This window comes from Aotus nancymaae, unplaced genomic scaffold, assembly GCF_030222135.1.
Source record: "Aotus nancymaae isolate 86718 unplaced genomic scaffold, 86718_ANA_hifiasm-v0.15.2.pri h1tg000040l, whole genome shotgun sequence".
Lineage (NCBI taxonomy): Eukaryota > Metazoa > Chordata > Mammalia > Primates > Aotidae > Aotus > Aotus nancymaae.
The window spans coordinates 91109654-91130226 of NW_026988454.1; the positions used below are offsets into that span (position 1 = coordinate 91109654).

General features: G+C 35.8%; 1 protein-coding gene across 1 annotated transcript in view; it reads left to right on the forward strand.

Annotated features, from left to right (window-relative positions):
• TMEM30A (transmembrane protein 30A) overlaps positions 1-19550 on the forward strand; it is a 34261-nt gene extending 14711 nt beyond the window's left edge. Inside the window, 6 exon segments of the mRNA XM_012471817.2 lie at positions 4740-4847; positions 7433-7540; positions 11605-11692; positions 12703-12846; positions 13501-13707; positions 16189-19550. Of these exon segments, the coding sequence (XP_012327240.2) occupies positions 4740-4847; positions 7433-7540; positions 11605-11692; positions 12703-12846; positions 13501-13707; positions 16189-16382 (849 nt within the window). The 3' untranslated portion in view covers positions 16383-19550.
• Positions 19551-20573: the final 1023 nt, after the last annotated feature.

A 20573-nucleotide genomic window follows, 5' to 3' on the forward strand; every position in this document is an offset into this window, starting at 1 on the left:
GTTTTTATTACTGGTTGCCAATTGTTTTGCAAGTTATTTTATACATTTGTATAAATAGTATGAGAAATGAGATAATTGGAGAACCTCTGATTTTCAGATTTTTATCTCTAATTTGGAACTTTTAAGTCTCAAATTTGTACTTTTCGGTCTGTTCTTGTGTGTATTAAGCTGTGCTTGCATTGTTAAAAATAAATAGCTGAGATTAGGTAATTTATAAAGAAAAGAGGTTTAATTGGCTCATAGTTCTGCAGACTTGCTGACATATACTTGACTTCCTTTTGACATCCTGGGGAGGCTTCAGGAAGCTTCCAATCATAGTGGAAAGCAAAGAAGGAGCAGTCATGTCACATGGTGAAAGCAGGAACAAGAAAGAGAGAGTGGGTGTGAGCGAGCAGGTGTTACACACTTTTAAACAACCAGATTTCATGAGAACTTACTATCACGAGGACAGCACAATGGGGATGGTGCTGAACCATTTATGAGAAAACCTCAGCCATAATCCCGTCACCTCCCAACAGGCCCCCCTTCCAATACTGAGGATTACAATTTCACCTGATACTTGTGTGGTGACAAATATCGAAAATATATCAATGTGCTAAGCCCTCAGTCAAGGATATAGTCTCTCTTTGTACTGTCTTCCTGTTTAGCCATCTACTCAGCAGCTCTGGTGAAGAAATTTGCTGACTACTAGACTAGGTTGTATTTCTATACCACCAGCACTTTGTTTTTTAAAATCAAAATATCCATTCTATTTTATTGTTGTTTTCAATGTTAGATACTGAACTCCAAGAGATCAGGCGCTAGGCTGAATCCTCATTGCCAGGACCATAGAGATACTCATAAATATTAGGTGCATGATTACATCATGATGGGCATTCATAAAGAAATGAAAGTCCCATTTCCTAAACTCTTTTAATCTGTTTATATGCAAATATTTCATTATGTTATTCTCCTCAGAACTCTCTTAAGTTCCTTATTTCCTGCAGGACATTTTAACACTCAGGGTTACTTAGCTTTCTGAGGCTTTATTGTCAGCAGCAGTAACCAGCTCTGGGTAGCTTAGACAGGAAAGAAAGTATTAAAGGAGGGTTGGGTAACTCCCACACAAAATGGATGGGAGTGTAGAGAATCAGGTTTGAAGGCAAGTGGGAAGTCAGGGAGTTTTGATAGTATAAACACAGTCTGATGCAGATGCCACAGCTGCTGTTGAATTTTTCTTGCAAGACTACTGCTGTGATTGCTCATTTAATCTCACCCACACTTTGCTTCCCAGGATTCACTGGTTTATGTGGGAGTGTCTGATTGCTGAGTCTAGCACTTGTACCTTTACACTGGCTACCCTGGGTTTATGGAGAGGAAGAACCCCTCTCTCCCTTTGGTCTGAAATGGGAGGTGGAACCTTGCATCCTTCCAAAACTCACAATGGACAGTTCCACAAAACTTGGAATTGTAAATGCAAGGCAGCTTAACAACAAAAGAAGTTACAATGATCCATCAGAGGTTTCTCTTCATTCTTATAATCTGAAGCTCCTGAGTTTGTAGGTCAGAAAGGACATGTCCATTTCATGAAAGGGAATAGATGTTGGCAACAGGCAGGGCTGGTTCAAACTTTTGCTAGAATTACTAGGCTGGATGATCTGGGAAGATTGCTTGATGACAGTTTCCTAGTTTAAGGAAAATAAAAACAAACTTTGCCAGGGTAATTTTATTTTTAAAATGAGATGATGTGTATTAAGTGCTTATAATGCCTGGCACTTAGTATACATTCAATAAACAGTAGTCAGTGAAATACAGTATATAATTTTGGCTCCAGTTTACCTTCTTAGCTGTCTCATTTCTCCTTCCAACATGAAAACTCTCCATAAATCCAAAATGTTTATGCTATTGTTCTTAAATATGCCTCGTGCTTTCCATCTCTTTCTTCATATGCCACCTCTTTTTCTTCCATCTTTCTTTTATGACTCTGTTCAAAACTTTGCTGCTTCTCAGTAAGAAATAAGTACTGGCCCATCTATTTATTATTGCGCTATGCCATCCAGTTTGGCACTTAGCATTTTATGGTAGTTTTCTTGGTATTTATATGTTATTTTTAATAAAGTAGTCTGCTAGAGGGCAAACGGGGCTATTTTTGGGGAAAAAACAGTTTAGTAGAAGGAACGTAAGGCCTGGAGTCAGAAGTCTTTGGTTCCAGCCTAGCACTAGCTAGGACTTTGGACAAGTTTCTGAATGTGTTCTTTTTATATAAAATGGAGATAACATTATATGATTTTGGTGAGGGTCAGATGAAATATGTGTGTGACGGAAAAGGCTGTGTAAACTGTATAACGTATAATTGCTTTTGTATGTATCTTGTATCTAATGTCATGCCTTACACATAGGCTTAATATATTAATGATAATGATTTTTTTAAACAGTCCTTTCAGATTTTCATGGGGTGACAAACATTCAGTTCATAACATTCAGGCGGCAAGTAAGCATATAAAAATGCTCAACATCATATATCAATAGAGAATTGCAAGTTGCAACAACAATGACATGTTACCACATACTAGTGGAATGGTGGAAATGCGAAACTGACACCACCAAACGCCGTGGAGCAACAGGAATTATGATGGAATGCAAAATGGTACAACTCGTTTGGAAGTCAATTCGGCAGTTTCTTACAAAAGTAAACATACTCTTACTATATGACCCAGCAATCGCACACCTTGTGTTTACCTAAGTGGGCTGAAAACTTATGTCCACACAAAACCTGCACATGGATGTATAAAAGCTTTAGTCATAATTTCAATAACTCGGAAGCAACCAAGATGTCCTTTAGTAGATGTACAAATCAATAAACTGTGGCACATCTAGACAGTGGGTATTATTTATTGCTAAAAATAAATGAACTATAAACCCATGAAAAGACATATAAAATCTTAAATGCATATTACTAAGTGAAAGAAACCAATCTGAAAAGGGCACATACAGTTTGATTTCATATATAACATTCTGGAAAAGACAAAACTATGGAGACAGTAAAAAGATCAGTCCGTTCCGGGGTTTAGCAGGGAGAGGGATAAATAGACAGAGTACAGGGTTTTTTTTTTTTAGGGCAGAGAGACTATTCTGTATGATAACATAATGGTGGATACTCATTATACATTGTCAAAATCCATAGCATATACACCAAGTGTGAACCATAATGTGAACTGTGGACTTTGGATGATGGTGGTGTGTCAGTGTAGATTCATCAGTTGTAGCAATGTACCACTGTGGTGTGAGATGTTGATAGTGGGGGAAGTTATATGTGTGTTAGAGGCCGAGGGTATATAGGAACTCTGTACTTGGTTCAATTTTGCTGTGAACCTTAAACTAGAAATGCCACATATAGGTGAAGGGGAGGAAGGCAGCAAATCACACTGCCACGTGTGCACCTATGCAACAGTCTTGCATGTTTTTCACATGTACTCCAAAACCTAAAATGCAATAATAATAAAAAAAAATAAATAAAATAAAATAAAAATGTTTATAGCGGTGGGGAAAAAAAGGTTTTCAGTTTAGCCATCAGGCCAGATTTTCTGACATCAACCAGTATACTGCAATTCACTTCTGGCACTAATCACCCTGAATTAGTGTCAGATTCCACAGTTTGAAGGGCATGGTCCTCAATAAGACCGTCCTCCACTTCAGACACCAGCTGCAAGTCAAGTTCCCAGGCCACCCCATACTACTTGGCAACTGGCTCCAAATCCAGGGGGTTCCCAGACTCTTCTCACTACCTCTCCATAAGATTTCCCTCACTTCAGATGCCATTTGCAAGTTCAGGGATCTCCAGGTCACCCATATTTCTGACCAACTGACTATATATTCAGAGGGGTTCCTAGAAGACACATATAGCAAGGTCTAGAGTGTCCTGAATGCAGAGCTTTTAGCCCTCTCCCTGTATACTTAGAGCACATAACCCTCCCAGCACATTAGTGGATTCACCAACCAGAAAGCTCTCCTTCACTTCAGTGTCTAGAGTTTCTTTTGGGACTTCATGATGTAGGCTTGATTGATTGAACATTGGCTAATTGATTGAACTAAATTTTTAGCCCCAGTTTCCTCCTAAGAGGTTGGGCTGGGCCAAAGGCCCCTAATCACACAATTAGTCTTTCTGGTGACTAGCTGCTATTTTGAGCGATCTTGTTAACAGAAACCTTGGTGTGAATCAAGAGGCTTATAAATAACAAACATACTTTTATCACCTGGGAAATTCCAAGCATGAAGCTGCTTGCCAGGAACCCAAGACAGACAAATTCAAGACCACGTGTTGGAAAAATATTAGCTCTTGATAACCTAATTTTTTTCAAAAGTGTATCATGGAAAGCTGAGGTGGCTGAGAAGTATTTAAGATTGAAAGATTTAAAAGGAAAAGCTGATTTATTTATCTCTGTTAATGTAGTATTTTAATAGTTTAGATGTTTTAGCTATTAATATTTATCATGCAGTTTTGAATTTTATATGTATAAATATATTTCTTTGATAAAAAGAAGAGAAGACTACTTGGAAAGATCAGCCAGTAGAACAACAGAGGACCCTTTCCAGTTTTTACTGACTCACACTGTTAAAACAGATGACCTTAAAAACAGTTTTTGTCTGGGCTCTAGGTTGCTTCATTGGACTTAATTTTTCTTTTAATAGCAAGTTATTTCAGAGTGTTTTAGGTATCCACTTTCTCTAAGGAAGTGCTTAGTTATATTTTTCTCTTGCAGATTGATTATACCGGAACAGAGCCTTCCAGTCCCTGCAATAAATGTTTATCTCCGGATGTGACACCTTGCATTTGTACCATCAACTTCACACTGGAAAAGTCATTTGAGGTCTGTGTTTCCAAGTAATGTGCTAGAAAAGCCATGCTTTAAAAAATACTGATATGGTACTAAATGTCTTTTACTCTAGGTAGTTTCTTTTTATAGAGAAGTCACTTTAATTTGCTGGAGTTCATAGGCTTTTGAGGGCGATTGTTTTATATGTTTGGCTGTTGGATTTTGCTGTCAATTAAATATGTTTATTTGAATGTTTTATTTTAGTTAGTACTTTGTAGACAAATTTAAGACCTTGTATTTTTTCCTTTTACTAGATAATTTTATGAATGTACAAATAAATTTTTTATCAAGTTATATATACTTGTATTTTTAAAATTATTGCTCAGTTTTGCATACCTAAAATACTAAAGCAAGCTTTACTTCAGATAAATACTAATTCTCCCATTACTTAATTGAATTATTTTTATGACACATGAAGCATTATAAAACATGCAAACACTTATTAAAACCTTATTGATCATTTATATTTTTATAAGTAGTTAGAAATACATCTGTTTGCATTTACACTGATCTGCCATTCTAAGCACATGCCAAAGGACATAAACATTCAAAAAATATGTGAAAAGACCTCTCTATGCTCTCCTGTGCCTGAAAATTGAGCTTAAAATAATTATTCTTTAGAGAGCAAAACTGCATTAATACATGCCAACTTTTTAGATTTTCTGCACATAAGATTTTCTAAAGTGATGACGTTAATAGTCCCTAGTAGTTGGTTGCCATCTAGTGGTTATAGATGGTCTTGCACTGAGATAAAGGACAGGATAATGCTGCCTTTGAATAAAACATGAAAACAAATTTGGTAGAAGACAAATATAATTATTTAACTTGGTTTCAGCAGAGATTAGACATTTAAAGCATCTTTACAAGTCCATGATTTCTCAATGTGATGGACATACATAAAGATGCAATAAGTTGGCGGGGCTTGGTGGTGGCTCATGCCAACACTTTCAGAGGCAGAGGTGGGCGGATCACCTGAAGTTAGGAGTTTGAGACCAGCCTGGCCAACATGGTGAAACTCTATCTCTACTAAAAATATAAAAATTAGCCAGATGTGGTGGCAGGCGCCTCTAATTCCAGCTACTTGGGAGGCTGAGGCAGGAGAATCACTTGAACCTGATTCAAGTGGAAAGATTGCACCATTGCACTCCAGCCTGGACAAGAGCGACATTTCATCTCAAAAACAGCAACAACAACAACAAAAAAGATGCAATAAGTTCTGCTTTTGTCAGAACAGTCAGAATTGAAGAAATGAGAGACTAGTAGTGTTAGAGAAGCTCCATTAGTTTTCTCTCCCATTCAAAAAACACTTCAGAACTTGTTTTTTGCAAAGGCAGTCAACCTCAAATTCATTCTCTTGTGAATTTTGTGTTTCTTCACAAGATCCCATGTTGAATTGGACTAAACTGTTTTCGGGGAACTTCAGTTAGGTTATTTTGTCTCAGTATTCATTCAAAGAATCTCTTTTTCAGTTTACAAATTGAATTTACTGTACTGAATCTTGAGGTAATACTTCCTTTTAAAAAAGAATATTCATTGTCTCCATTTCTGTGATATAACTGATATTCCCTCCTTTCCACAAAAAGGTTTCTATGTAAATATTTTCTTTATATAGAATGGGAAAATTTGCATGGTTTGACATTGAAAGTCAAGCATTAAATAAATGATAGTGTATATGAAAACAGCAAATCAAGTGAAGTATACTTATAATGTTACTGAATTACTTTTAATTAAGGATAAGAATACAGAAAATAGAGGTAGCAACCAGAAAGGAGAAAATAGCTTAATGTATGCTACTTCTAAAAATGTTAATCATTTAAGATGGCTTCTTAGCATCTTCTAAATAACTGTAATATATATAGGTTACACTTCTTTCCCAGGTTATTTCAATGTTGGCTCTGTTAAGTATATTAAAGTACTTTTCTTGATTACTATAAAGTGGCTCATTATCATAGAGACTCTACTAATTAGTAGTTTATTAACTCATAATATTACATAGTGTCCTATTGAGGAATTTATTATATCCCAATTCAAGTTCAGAATTCACTTGTCCAAAAAAATGAAAGTTTCAGCTGGATGTTGTACTACAAGCCTGTAATGCACACCTCCCAGCTTTTAGGGACAGAAGCGGGAGAATAGCTCCAGCTGGGGAATTCAGGGCCAGCCTGGGCAACATAGCAAGACTCCAGTCTCTGGGGGAAAAAAAACCAAGTTTGACCATTATCCCTGTGAAAAGTTGATACTAACTGGGTGAAGATCAGTTTGAATTAGAGAAAATTTTAAATTGAAGGTAGCTCAAAGTAGGCTAATAGATTCCTTGAAGATTCTTTCTAAATGTAAATAGTACTTCTTTGACATCTTTAAGGATAGTTTTAAAGTTCACTTGTGGATTTTTGTAACATACTTTCTTTGACCTTATTTGTTGTTTTGCCATTTTAGATTGCTAAGTACTGGTAGAATTTACCCCCGACTACCTATCACAAATTATAAACTAATAAAGTTCAAATTACATAGCTTTTATGTACACATGCAATATGTTTATACAAAAGTTTTTACATGAAATTTTTTTCCTGTTTCTCTAGGGCAATGTGTTTATGTATTATGGACTGTCTAATTTCTATCAAAACCATCGTCGTTATGTGAAATCACGAGATGATAGTCAACTGAATGGAGATTCTAGTGCTTTGCTTGTAAGTAAAATGATAAATATTAAAATATGGTATCTATAAAATAAGAATATGTAGTATCTGTTCAGTTAGAATTGTTAGGATGAAATTAAAGTGCTATAATTTATAGTTTGTATAGTGAGGATTTTTATTTAAAATATTTTTCCTGGAATTTGCACAGATGCACTGATCCCAGCCTGGTTTGGAAATCTGTGGACTAGGGGATCTTAGTTTCTTTACTGTTGTTTAGTTTTCCGTAGTAGTGGCTAGTGCCTAAGTTTTTTTGGTGGGGGGTGGGGGGGACGGAGGCTCACTTCGTCTCGAAGGCTGGAGCACAGTGGCACGATCTTGGCTCACTGCTACCTGTACCTCCCAGGTTCAAGTGATTCTCCTGCCTCAGCCTCCTGAGTAGCTGGGATACCAGTCATGCACCACCATGCCTGGCTAATTTTTGAATTTTCAGTAGAGACGGGGTTTTGCCCTGTTGGCCTGGTTGGTCTCAATCTCTGGACCTCAGGTGATCCACCGGCCTCGGCCACCCAAAGTGCTAGGATTACAGGTGTGAGCCACCGCACCCAGCCCTAAGTATTTTATGTTACTGTTGCCAATGTAGCAAACATTCAGAGGCCCAGAGCAATTTAGGATTTCTTAGAATTGGTGAATCTCTTAGAATGCGATTTAGGACTCTATCGTGAGCAGCATGGGTCTGGTAAATGTAAAATATAACTGTTCTAGGTTATCCTAATTGGTTTTATTGCTGATCATCAGTTCCTGATGTTGGAGATAAGATCTAGGAGTCACAAAGGAAATGAGCACTTAGGCAAAAAGTTTTGTCATCAAGGCAATTTACTTCTGCAGAAGGGTGTGCTGCCTGCATCAGTCACGATGGCAAGAGCACATTGAACAAAGGAGGAAAGGGGTTTTTATTCCTAACACAGTTGGTCCTTGATTCTGTGTCTTATCCCCGTTGGTTGAGGTCAGACTGCACAATCTAAACTAATCCCAACTGGCTATAATAAACAGAGGAGGAGTGTGGATTACAGTGGTGGGAAGGACCATTGTGGCGGGACGGGTAATTTACAGAGCAGGTAACTAGGAGCAGGAAAGTACAAGGAAGTTGATCTTAAGAACAAAGAACAAGCAAGTTAACAAGCCAAATATTTGAAGAGAAACTTACTGTATCTGACACTGATACATGGGATTTTAAGCAATACCAGTCTGCTTAAAGATTCCTTGGTATACACAGGGTTCTGGTTAGGCCTATGATATTTTGAATCTGTGTGGGGTTTATTCCATAGGATCCAGTTGTTAGCGCTCAAATCCAGAGAAGTTGATGTACTGTGAGATATACCAAGTTTCTAGACCTTACTGAATGTGTTTGTTGGGATTATAGATTTTGTGTATTCCAAAACCCCAGAAACCGTGGCTGATTTACAGTTATTTTATTTATATATGTGCTCTCTTCATTGAGGGTAAAGGAAACTGAAACTGATTGTTTTCTTCCAAACTGTAAGCCAAGATTTTAGGCCAGACCAGGAATTGATCAACTTTTTCTATAAAGGACCAGGCATTATGTGTAAGGCCCTTTACAATCTGGCATCAGCTTCATTATCTTATATACTATGTTTAATATATTAAACAAGGCCTGGCTACCTTGGGCCTTGTTTGCTGCTCCCTAACCATGCATTGTAACACAAGTAATCTGCTCATCTTGCCATTTAGCATTTCGTTTGCTTAGAATGTCATTTTTACTCTTTCCCTGGAGGTCTTGTCTTCCTTCTCAAGGCCTGCTGTTTTTCTGAATGCCCTTCTATGGAAAAATATGCTTCTTTACATATTTATTTTATTTGGTTTTTGTTCCAAGTCACTATCACTTTTTGCTTTGATAAACAAATTGTGTCTCACATCATCCAGTCCTGCCCCGTGTTTCCAGGCCATTCTTTTCATAGCAGCTGTAGTGATGTTTTTAAAAAGTATAAATATCATTTCCCTACCTAAAATCTTTCAGTGGTCATATTAGCACTTGGAGTAAAATCTCCGGATGATCTGAGCTATGTGTAATCCTGTAATCTCATCATGTATCATCCTCCCTCTTGGCATGCTCCAGCTACATTCACCATTACCTTCACAGAAATAAGTTCTTCTTGAGTGGCATGTGCTGTTTTCATTGCTTACAGCTCTCTTATGTCTTCTTTCATATGGCTGGCTCCTGCTCTTTTTGTATGTCTTAACTTAAATGATACCTACTCCATAATCAAGCATAGATTCTAAAGCAGCTCCTCCTATTCTCTTTCCATTAAATACTCACACAACTTCTTCATAACACTTATTGTAATTTGTAATTGCATGTTTGCTTATCTGTTGTCTTTCTTTTCAGCTATACTGTAAGCTCATGAGCGCTGGGAACATGACTTTTTAAAATCACTATTTACCAAGTGCCTGGCTAGTGCTTGCACATGGAAGGCATATAATAAATATTTGCTGAATGAATACAGACATCTTCATCATGGCTCTTATTTCGTATGATAGTTGGTTTCGTAAGGGTCTGCTGTCTCTATAATATTTGGAGTTGCTTAAAAGTAGGTAGGGATTATATTCTTTTCAATTTTCTGTTTTTAGCACCTAGTATGGTACATGCTACTCATCAGATAGCTTTTTTTTTTTGAGACAGGGTTGACTTTGTCACCCAGGCTGGGGTGCAATGGCATGATCTCCCCTCACTGCAACCCTTGCCTCTTGGACTCAAGCAAACCACCCACCTCAGCCTCCCAAGTAGTTGGGACTAAAGGCACATGCCACCATGCCCAGCTAATTTTTTGTATTTTTGTAGAGATGGGGTTTCACATGTTGCCCAGGCTGATCTTGAACACCTGGACTCAAGGGATCCTCCTGCCTTGTCCTCCCAAAGTGCTGGAATTACAGGCATGAGCCACTGGACCTGGCCCTCATCAAATGACTTTTGTAAGCCAGTTAATGCAAAGTACCTAGCATTATTTAGTTTAGTACCTGACACATAGGTGGCAAATAGTATTTTCCATTTTTTTAAAACTTCCTTAAGAATTTAGTGGCTGGTAGATCTATTTGCCATTCATAGCTTTATCAGTACAGATGGTGTAGGGAACAAAAAGCTGAGAAGTCAAATATTGAAGAGACTTCATGAGATACCTGCCCCAGGCTTCCTTAGCTTATCTTCCTTTCTTATATTTTCCATTGACATGAGTGCTTTTTTCCAGTTCAGACGTGGAGAATATAGATACAAGTCAAGGTTAGCTGGTAATGAAGTAGTTCTAAGAGGTCTAATTAGGGTCTCCTTAATTTCAAACTGAGATTATCTTGGTAAGTTTATGTGTTCTGAGACATGGCTTAATGTGGCAGGAAGGTCCCAGCTCAGACACTTAACCTCAGACTTGATACCATCTCTAGTTGAATCCCATAACTGCCACATCTCTTTGAGATCCTTAGTAGGTATTAAGTCAAAACCAAATCTGGAGCACAGGCAAATGTTCTGCCTTGTCAGCATTTTTGTTTTTCTTGTATAATTTAAAGATCAGTATTTTCTAGGAATCTGCACTAGACTCCTTCCTTCCTTTCTTATATGTAGGATTTAACCCCAAATCACAACATTTGAGTTTGTAAAGTTGGACATGTTTATTCTGGGAGTCCCAGTTAAATTAAAGGAATTGCCCAAGGAGCTAGAACCTCTAGTCTCTTTAGTTCCTGTTTAAGATTTTCTTTGTTATATCACACTGGATTGGCAATAGACCATTTCTTAATTTTTCTTGGGCGGAAAATCCTTTGTGGTAATGTTTCTATGATAAGAAAATCAAAAAGATGTTTATTTGATACATGTGTATATGACAAAACATATGCAAGTAAAGGTTATATTAAAAAGGTAAGACGGTAATGTTAAGAATACATTTCGAATATTTAAATGTGGTGTTATTTATAGCCTACTTACATTACAGACCTATGTATTGTAGTGAGAAAAATAAAGGTGTTGAATTCTTAGTCAGTAATTTAGAGATAGCTCATAGTTCTCCTAGAGGTCTGGATAATAATTTCTCTCCTCTTTTCCTTCTAAAAACCAGAATCCCAGTAAGGAATGTGAGCCTTATCGAAGAAATGAAGACAAACCAATTGCTCCTTGTGGAGCTATTGCCAACAGCATGTTTAATGGTATGATATAGATACAAATATAGACATATATAATTAGGACAGTTTACATAATTTCATTACAGATTTGATAGTTTAGTAAAAATAAAATTGAGAAACTGAAACATTTAAGACATAAGTTGAGTATTGAATGGGGTATTATAATGCTTTGTGATTTTGTTTTGAGCATACTTACATTTTAAGATGGATTTCTGTCTCTGAGAAGAAAGAAGCAGAAACATTCTCCTAACCTTCCTATTTCATACAACTTAAAATAAAAGTCAGGGTGACCTTCCCACTGACTTTATTTTTATCATTGAAAAGGAGCTATAGTTGATCATTTAGAGCAGCACTATCTGATAGAAATATAATGTGAGCTGTAAATAAAAGTCCTGTAGGTAATTTTAAATTTTCTAATAGTCATATTTAAAACTATGTAAAGAAACAAGTGAAATTAATTTTAGTAATACATTTTAACACAGTATATCCAAGGTATTACCATTTCAGTATATAATACTATATAAAAGTTGAGATGCTTCATATTCTAATTTTTTGTACTAAGTCTTTGATATCTGATGTGTATTGTACACTTGCAGAACATACTCATTTGGACCAACCATATTTCAAGGACTCCGTAGGCCCCGTGTGCCTACTGGCTGTTGTATTACACAATGTAGGCAGAGAAATAGATCAGCAAGAAGCTATTAGACACGCATTATTGAAAGGAAGGAAAGAAAGGCAGATTTACCTTGCAATTGTAGTTGGGTTAATATTAAAACATTTGATCTTAGTGTATGTCAGCTAGCCATATGGGTAAGTGAATTAGAACTCTGTTAAGGGGAGAGAAGTCCTTCTAGAATTATAAAGTTACCATAGTTAATCCACATAGGAATCAATAACAGATGTATATCATATGCCTACTCTGTCACAACCACTTTTGGAAGCAAATGTCAGATCTTTATTTCTCATAGAGTTAAACAGATGCCATGAGTTTTCAAGAGATGTTTAGTATGTCTTCCTTTTCTTGCGTTTAGATACATTAGAATTGTTTCTCATTGGCAATGATTCTTACCCTATGCCTATCGCTTTGAAAAAGAGAGGTATTGCTTGGTGGACAGATAAAAATGTGAAATTCAGAAATCCCCCTGGAGGAGACAACCTAGAAGAACGATTTAAAGGTAAAACATTCCTAATATCCCTTAAAAAAAAAAACTAGGAGTTTTTTGGTTTTTGTTTTTTTTTTTCTTTTTCAGATGGAGTCTCACTCTGCCAGACTGGAGTGCAGTGGCGCGATCTTGGCTCACTGCAACCTCTGCCTCTCAGGTTCAAGTGAACCTCCTGCCTCGGCATCCCAAGTAGCTGGGACTATAGGCACATGCCACCACGCCCAGCTAATTTTTTGTATTTTTAGTAGAGAACGAGGTTCTCTTGACGTTGTGATCTGCCCACCTCGGCCTCCCAAAGTGCTGGGATTACAGGCATGAGCCACTACGCCCAGCCGTAAATTATGAGTTTTAATGAAGTATTTTAAATTTTCTGTTTTTAGAATCTTAAAGTTTATGCTTTGAAAAACACAATTTTTCTTTTGTCAGCTTCACACCAAGTTAGTTAAATGTTGTAATGTACTAAAATTCTAAAGGAAATGTATACTTTTAATTATGAATTCAGTTTCTGTTGTGTCTTATAAGCATTTCAGTTTTAATATTTTAAAATTGCAGCAAAGATTCTTTTGAATAAACCTCTATTTATTATCCAAATTTATTTGTTTCCCTGCCACTTTAATTGCACAATGTAATATTTTATCTCCTCATTCCTTCCCCATTCCTTTTAAGGTACAACAAAGCCTGTGAACTGGCTTAAACCAGTTTACATGCTGGATTCGGACCCAGATAATAATGGATTCATAAATGAGGATTTTATTGTTTGGATGCGTACTGCAGCATTACCTACTTTTCGCAAGTTATATCGTCTTATAGAACGGAAAAGTGATTTACACCCAACATTACCAGCTGGCCGATACTATTTGAATATCACATACAGTATCCTTTTTTGGCTGCATATACAGATTCATAGAGCTTAAAAGGAGTCTAGTCCAACCTTGTATCTGTTGTGTTATATTACTTTGTGCTTTAGTTTTGGTCTCTGTGTTTTTACAAAAGTATGTGTGGTATACATGAGAATGTATTTTTAAATTTATATCTTCTAGAAATGTCTTCAATTTGCATATACTTGGTACTAGTGTTTGAAGCATATTGTTTGATAAAATTACTTAAAATGTAGGTGCTTGATTTATTAACAACCTAGATATTTTTACAAGGGAGATTGTAATTGGACTTAATGTAAAGGCCAGTAAGTATACCTAAAACTAAGTGTTGAGTGGTACTGGGCTGTTTTAATATATATTTTTAGATATTAAAAATCAATGGATGTGTTGATTTGTATCAATGTAATTGTTAATGATTTTGATCTATTGATAGTATCAAAACATGGTATTATTAGCTGTATTTTTCCACATTAATAAGTTCACATTCAGTGCTGATAAATACATTTATTCCACTCTATGTGTTAACACTGTGCTGAGTATTTTCCACTCATTATTTAATTCAGGCAGCAGCATATCTCCCTATTATAGACCAGAATATAGGAACATTGAGTACTTAGGTAACTTACCTGACATTACACAGGTAATAATAAGAGTTGGGGTTCATAACCAGGCTGTTGACTCCAAAGGCCTTAGTTTTACTCTCAGCTGCCAACATAGACAGCATCCCAGCTAGTTCACTCAGTTACACCAACTCATATCTGCATAGATGCAGTCTTTTTTAGGAGGAAAATAGTAATTTCTTTTATTCTAGACAGTCTTTGCATCTTTTAATCTAGAGCCTGTATTTTACATACACTGTGAGTGAAGAGATTTTCCAGTATTAGAATCTTAAATGTTTGCTGATCTTTGCATTTTTAATTTTCATAATCCAAATGGGTCATAATCCAAATGCATTTTGGTTTTTAAGTGGATTAGTAAATGGTTAAATTAATAGACCCAATTTCAAGATAAGGTTTTTTTGGATTCTAGTCTCTTGATGTTGCACCTGAATACACAAGTAAATATGGCCTGCTATGGCAGCTGAAAGTGACCCAAATTTTTGAAACTAAATCCACACTGGAGCAATTTTGGACAGACGGACCCAGTTCGAGTGCTGGTAGAAAGTACATTATGCTGAGGAGGCAGTCAAACTAGAGAGCAGCTCTGTTAAAATTAGCATTCAGAAGATCTCTAGAGAGTAAGGGCAAATTTAGCAACCTGTAGCCTAGAGCACAATGAAGGGAAGTCTGTGGAGCACTGAGGAATTCTTAGTTGACAGACGATTTCCATACAGGAAGTCTGCAGCAGGGTCCCAACTTTGAAAGAACTATTTAAAGGAATGCATGGTATATCGCAGATTGAGAGGACTTGGTAAGACAGGAATTTGGATCTGCAAAACCAAGGGTTAATTATCAAAATTAGGTATAAAGTGGTAATTAAATACTAGCATGAAGGCAGAAGCCTGTTTCTTTCAGGTTGGGATACTGAGAGAGAGCCTAGCATGGGTAATTTGATACTGTATCCCACGGAATGTTGAGTTAGCTAGAGCTCTTCAAATCATTCCTGCCTTAGTTTAGGGTTGATGTAAGAAGTTAGAACTGAACCTGCCATTTGGAGTTAGGGACCCATAGGGGGACCCATCTTTGAGGATGGGAAGTTCATTGAAGAAACTAAAGAAACAGATAGGGCCTAACCCTGGACTCAAAAGATGCTTTTGAAAAAGTTGTAAACTTTTTGCATGGAGACTTGCAAAAGTCTCCTTCTATCTTCTTCGCTACCTTATCTCTTGCAAAATCCTAGAACTGGTCCATGTAGGTAATTCATCTCGTACACAGGTGCCTTATTTCCTAAATCTCCTTAACAACCCACCCTTCACTTCCACTGTTTTAGCTGTCAGCTGTGTCACAGCGTGAGTTTTGCCATTGCTCCAAATCAGCAAGTTAAAACTTTGTTGTCATGCTTTTTGAACTTTTGGCCAGAGCCTTTTCACAGTCTCATAACTGCACTCTTGCTTCATGTGCTCTTTGAGCTCACAGAGACTTCTAGTCCTTGATTTTTCCATTTTCCCCTAGTCTGTCAGTCTCCTCTTCTTGTGTGGGCTTCATTGTTCATTGAACTATTTTTTTCACATTGCATTCCTTTGAGGTCTTTTGCACCTCCCATGTAATGAGAGCAAAAGCGCCTAGAAACTGCATGACCTTTAAATTTGTTTGGTTTGGTAAAATATTTTGGCTTTTACTACTAACATTTAATTTGCTAAATCAATCTTTCAAGATAATAATATAATTTTTATTTGTGATTTAGAACATAGGAGTAAGGTACCTGTATATCCTAGAATTACACAAATGAATTACTAACAATTAAATGGCAGCTTTTAAAATTGTATTTTAAACATCAAGTAACCAGAGATGGAAAAATCTTCCTATACCTTCTTCAGATTACCCTGTACATTATTTTGATGGACGAAAACGGATGATCTTGAGCACTATTTCGTGGATGGGAGGAAAAAATCCATTTTTGGGGATTGCTTACATCGCTGTTGGATCCATCTCCTTCCTTCTGGGAGTTGTACTGCTAGTAATTAATCATAAATATAGAAACAGTAGTAATACAGCTGATATTACCATTTAATTTTATATCATGAAAGCAAATTATCTGCATGTGCATCAAGGCCAATTCTATTCAACCTATCTTTTGAATGCTGATGTCTGGTTAGTATGTCATTTTGAAGTTGGCACATAACTTTAAAAAAAAAACAGTCTTTGTCCTTTGCTTCTTCCCTATGGATGACTTCTGAAAATATATGACGGGTATAAAAAAAATTAGCTATATTGATTCATATCAACACTGTTACTGCTGAAATGGCATTCTAATGTTTGCTTTTTATTGGGACAAGCCACATGATTGCATAGAGCCTCTTTCATGTGACTCGTGTCTACTGCTTAAATGTTTATGCTGTGTTGATGATATTATATTGACATATGGTGATGTATATGTGTACGTATTTTGTGAAGAAAGGGATTACATGAGTATAACGATTTGCTAATCTTTCAGGATTGAGAGAAAGATGAAGAAAGACTGTATCTAAATAAAACACTTCATCATTTTCATGTGTGTAAATGCTTAAAGTACCAACTTTGTTGAGATGGTTCATGTATCCAATTTATTCAGTACAGTTCTTTGTCAAGCTTAGCTTTGATTTCAAAGGACATGCTTACCTTGTCTAGCATAGGAATTAATGCTCATGTCTACAGTGATTGGGTAGGTCCTGCATAGGAGAATTTAAAAATTCCTCTTTTGTTTGGTTAAATGTTGCAGTTAGGAACCCCAACTGACTTGGAATGTTTTTACACGTAATTATTTCCCTTGAAGCTTATACTTTATAAGGGAAGAAAGAGTACAGGTGAGTTGGGAAAACTGCTTGGCAGACCTTCATCTTCGGCCTCAACTGTAAACCACATGTAAATGCTTAATGGAGACTGTTTGCATTCTTGTGGTATTTAACATTCAGAAAACTACTTCAGCTTTGGAAATACCTCAGGCTGTATTTTTATTTTGCAGGTAAGTGTTTTGACTTAAGTACTAATATTCCAGAAATTTTTGAAAACAGAAACCTTAATTTCCTATGTATTTCATTCCACTTTTGCATATAGGTCAAATAGCAATGTGTACGCACATTCTCTTTAGTTAAGGCACCAATTGTTTTGGTTGGTTTTCCTAAGATATACTTTAAAAAGATGTTCTATAAATTTCCTAATTAAATTATGGGGATTTTGGAGTATGTACATGATAAATTATAATATATATATATGGTTGAAGTTATTTTACTTTTTACTAACTGAAATTATTTTAATATTCCTTATTGAATAAATGCTGTAACTTTTTTGTTATGGAACTTAAAGTTCCAGTTAAAAACAATTTTTCCACATGCATGAAAATGTATGTATTAATCAGATGTGACTTAATTACATTGAAATTGCTTTTTTTTTTTTTTAACTGAAATAACTCATGTTTGTGTAGAAGAATGCCTGTTTATTCAGAGTTTATATTTTCCTTCAGTTATATTTTAAATCAAAAGGTCTGGATAATGTATACGTTAGATTAATATATACTTTTTAAAAAAACAAAAAATCATGTAATGGTTAATAGTGGAAATGTGCCACACTTGCAAGTTTTATATAACATATGAAATTCAGTTAAAAGAATGTGTATTTCATAATGACTTTTAACTGGTAAAAATATTACTTGCACAAAGTACTTGATGTATGGTTATCCTGAAATTTCGGAGTATATGTTGTGTTCTTTGTCTAAAAATAGTCTTTGTTTTGTCAGTCCTTTGGAATGTTATTTATTCTGAAAATTGTCCCTCTTGCACTTGGCAGTTTATTTTCTGGGATACATTGTTGGGGGAGATGAGTGTCTGCCAGTCTTTCGAGATTGAGTCTGTGCTGTTTAAGGAGGACTACCATCCTGCAACTATTTTCTAATTAAGGGACAGAGGATGTCACAAAAGAAAGATTGAAGAGCCCTTTCAACATTTTCTCATCTATGGAGAGGATGGAATCTTAAAATACATTTGGAGTTTTATCTGTTTTACAAGTACATTGATAGCCTAAGTTCCTCCTCTTTTCTGCTGTTTGATCTCTATGGAACTCCTGTTGCTAAATATCAAGAGTATGGAACAGTCATATGGTCTCTGTGAAACATGGGGGGTGGGATGACATTTCTTTTTCTTATAGGCTTTATGCTTAAATGTCATAGTCAGCTTTCAAAGAATCATGTTGTGTTTTAAATGCACCCTGCTTAAGTAGAAGACATTGAAGGATGCATTAATTTTCAGGAACTATTTTGAATTATGAAAAGATTCCCAATTGAAGAAATTATTCATTAAGTAAAAGTTAAGAAATTTCATTGAAATCATAAGGCATTTTAAGGATAAATTGCTAAAAATAGCTGTGTACTACTAATTAATAGAAAATTGAAACTCATTCAACCAAGAGAAGAGTCAGTGAATATCATTTGTTTATTGGCTAGTGAGTTTCTTTGTAACTTGGTTTTATTAAATGATAATATTCTGTTAGTGTGTCCTATGTTAATAAAAGTGAACAAAATTAATTTTGCTATGTTCAGGTGTCTTGATAAAGTAACAGTGCCCCAGTGTTGTTGCTTATGTTTAGCACTGAATTTTAACACAGGGTCGGTAAGTCCAGGTTTTAACTTCTTCATGCCTGGATGGGAGAAAATGTAATTCATTGCTAAATCAATTCATATTTGTATTAATTACTGTGATAACATTAACCATCTGTTCTTACCAGGAATTGGTCAGATTGTCATCTGAGCTATAGTTACACTGGCTAAGTTTGGTATTAGATCATGGGGAATGTCCAGTAAACAGAAAGAGAGGTAAGGATGATGAAAATAATGAAGTGGGGTACACAAGAAAAACCCAGCAAGTAAGGAGGAGCAGCTGAGAGATAGGGTCAGCAAATGTGGTTCAGCCTGCTACCTCTTGTCTTCATAGAAACATTGCCTTAGAATTATTGTATGACACTTTTTTTGTTGGTTAAGCTGTAAAGTTTTGTTCTTTGTGAACCTGGGTATTTTGAGGGGAGGGTGGAGGGAGTAAGGAAGTGATCCTTTTACAAGAATTTTGATGCGTGTCTGTTGTAGAGTTTGGATGATCTAGTAGTGTTTTAGAACCCCTTTTTATCCCATGCACCATTCAGTAAACATAAAAATCACAATTCTGCTAATGTCATTTGGAACTTCACAATAAATATCTTGTCTAAAAACAAATCATACCATGGTGGCCGTATTTCCTTTTATATATCTATAACATTTATCAAAGTAACGTGTACACAGTTTTAAAAAATAAAATAGTAAGTCCTAAAGGCTTTATAATGAAAAATAGTAGTCCCTGCCTGAACTTTCCTTACCTCTCAGGGGCAATCACTTTGACTCCAAAAGTTGTTTATTCTGTTATTTATCTTAGTGTAGCTAAAGAGTATGGCTATTCTGTTGTTTGATTTAACAATTTTAGACAATACTGTCTTCTCAGTAATGTTACATGATGATTTAGCTCTCTAACACATATTTTGCCTTCTATTACATAGTTACATCATAATTAATAAATGTATTAGCTATTATTTAATTATGACTGTGAATATTGTATACTCTAGGGCAACAGTAACATGATTTTCTTTTGCATAATTTTATTTTCCTGGAATTAATAATTGCCTCATTTTAAACATTTATGAAACTTTCTACAAATGTACCTTAAAAATTTTCCAACTTCTCTGTCAGGTCTGCCATGTTCCCATCACTAGTTCGAAGGGTTTTTGTACCCCAGTCAGATAGTGTCCCTGTTTTTACTAGAGATGTCTCTGCTGCAGTTGTCCTTCTATGCCCTGTATGGTTGCTCTCTTGGCCTATTATACAGTGATGATTCCATGACCTCCCTTTGTCATCCTCCTGTGTTGGACTTCCCATTTCCTAGTTTACTTGGTTTACTAGAGCACTTCCTAAAACACTTAGAGCTTCATAAAAAGTTAAATTTTCCGAGTTCTTAAATGTCTGAAACACCCTTTTCAAACCTCACATTTCATTGATAGTTTGACTACACATAAAATTTTAAGTTAAAAATAAGCTTCTCTCAGCATCTTGAAGGCATTGCTCCACTCTTGTCTAGCTTCCATTGTTAATTTTGAGAAATTTGAACTTAGTCAGATGTTGAACTTCTAGATTGGTGCTTAATTTTCTTCTCTTTTTCTCCAGTTGTTTTGATGGTGTTATCTCCTTTCTAGAAAAATTACTTAATTTGAT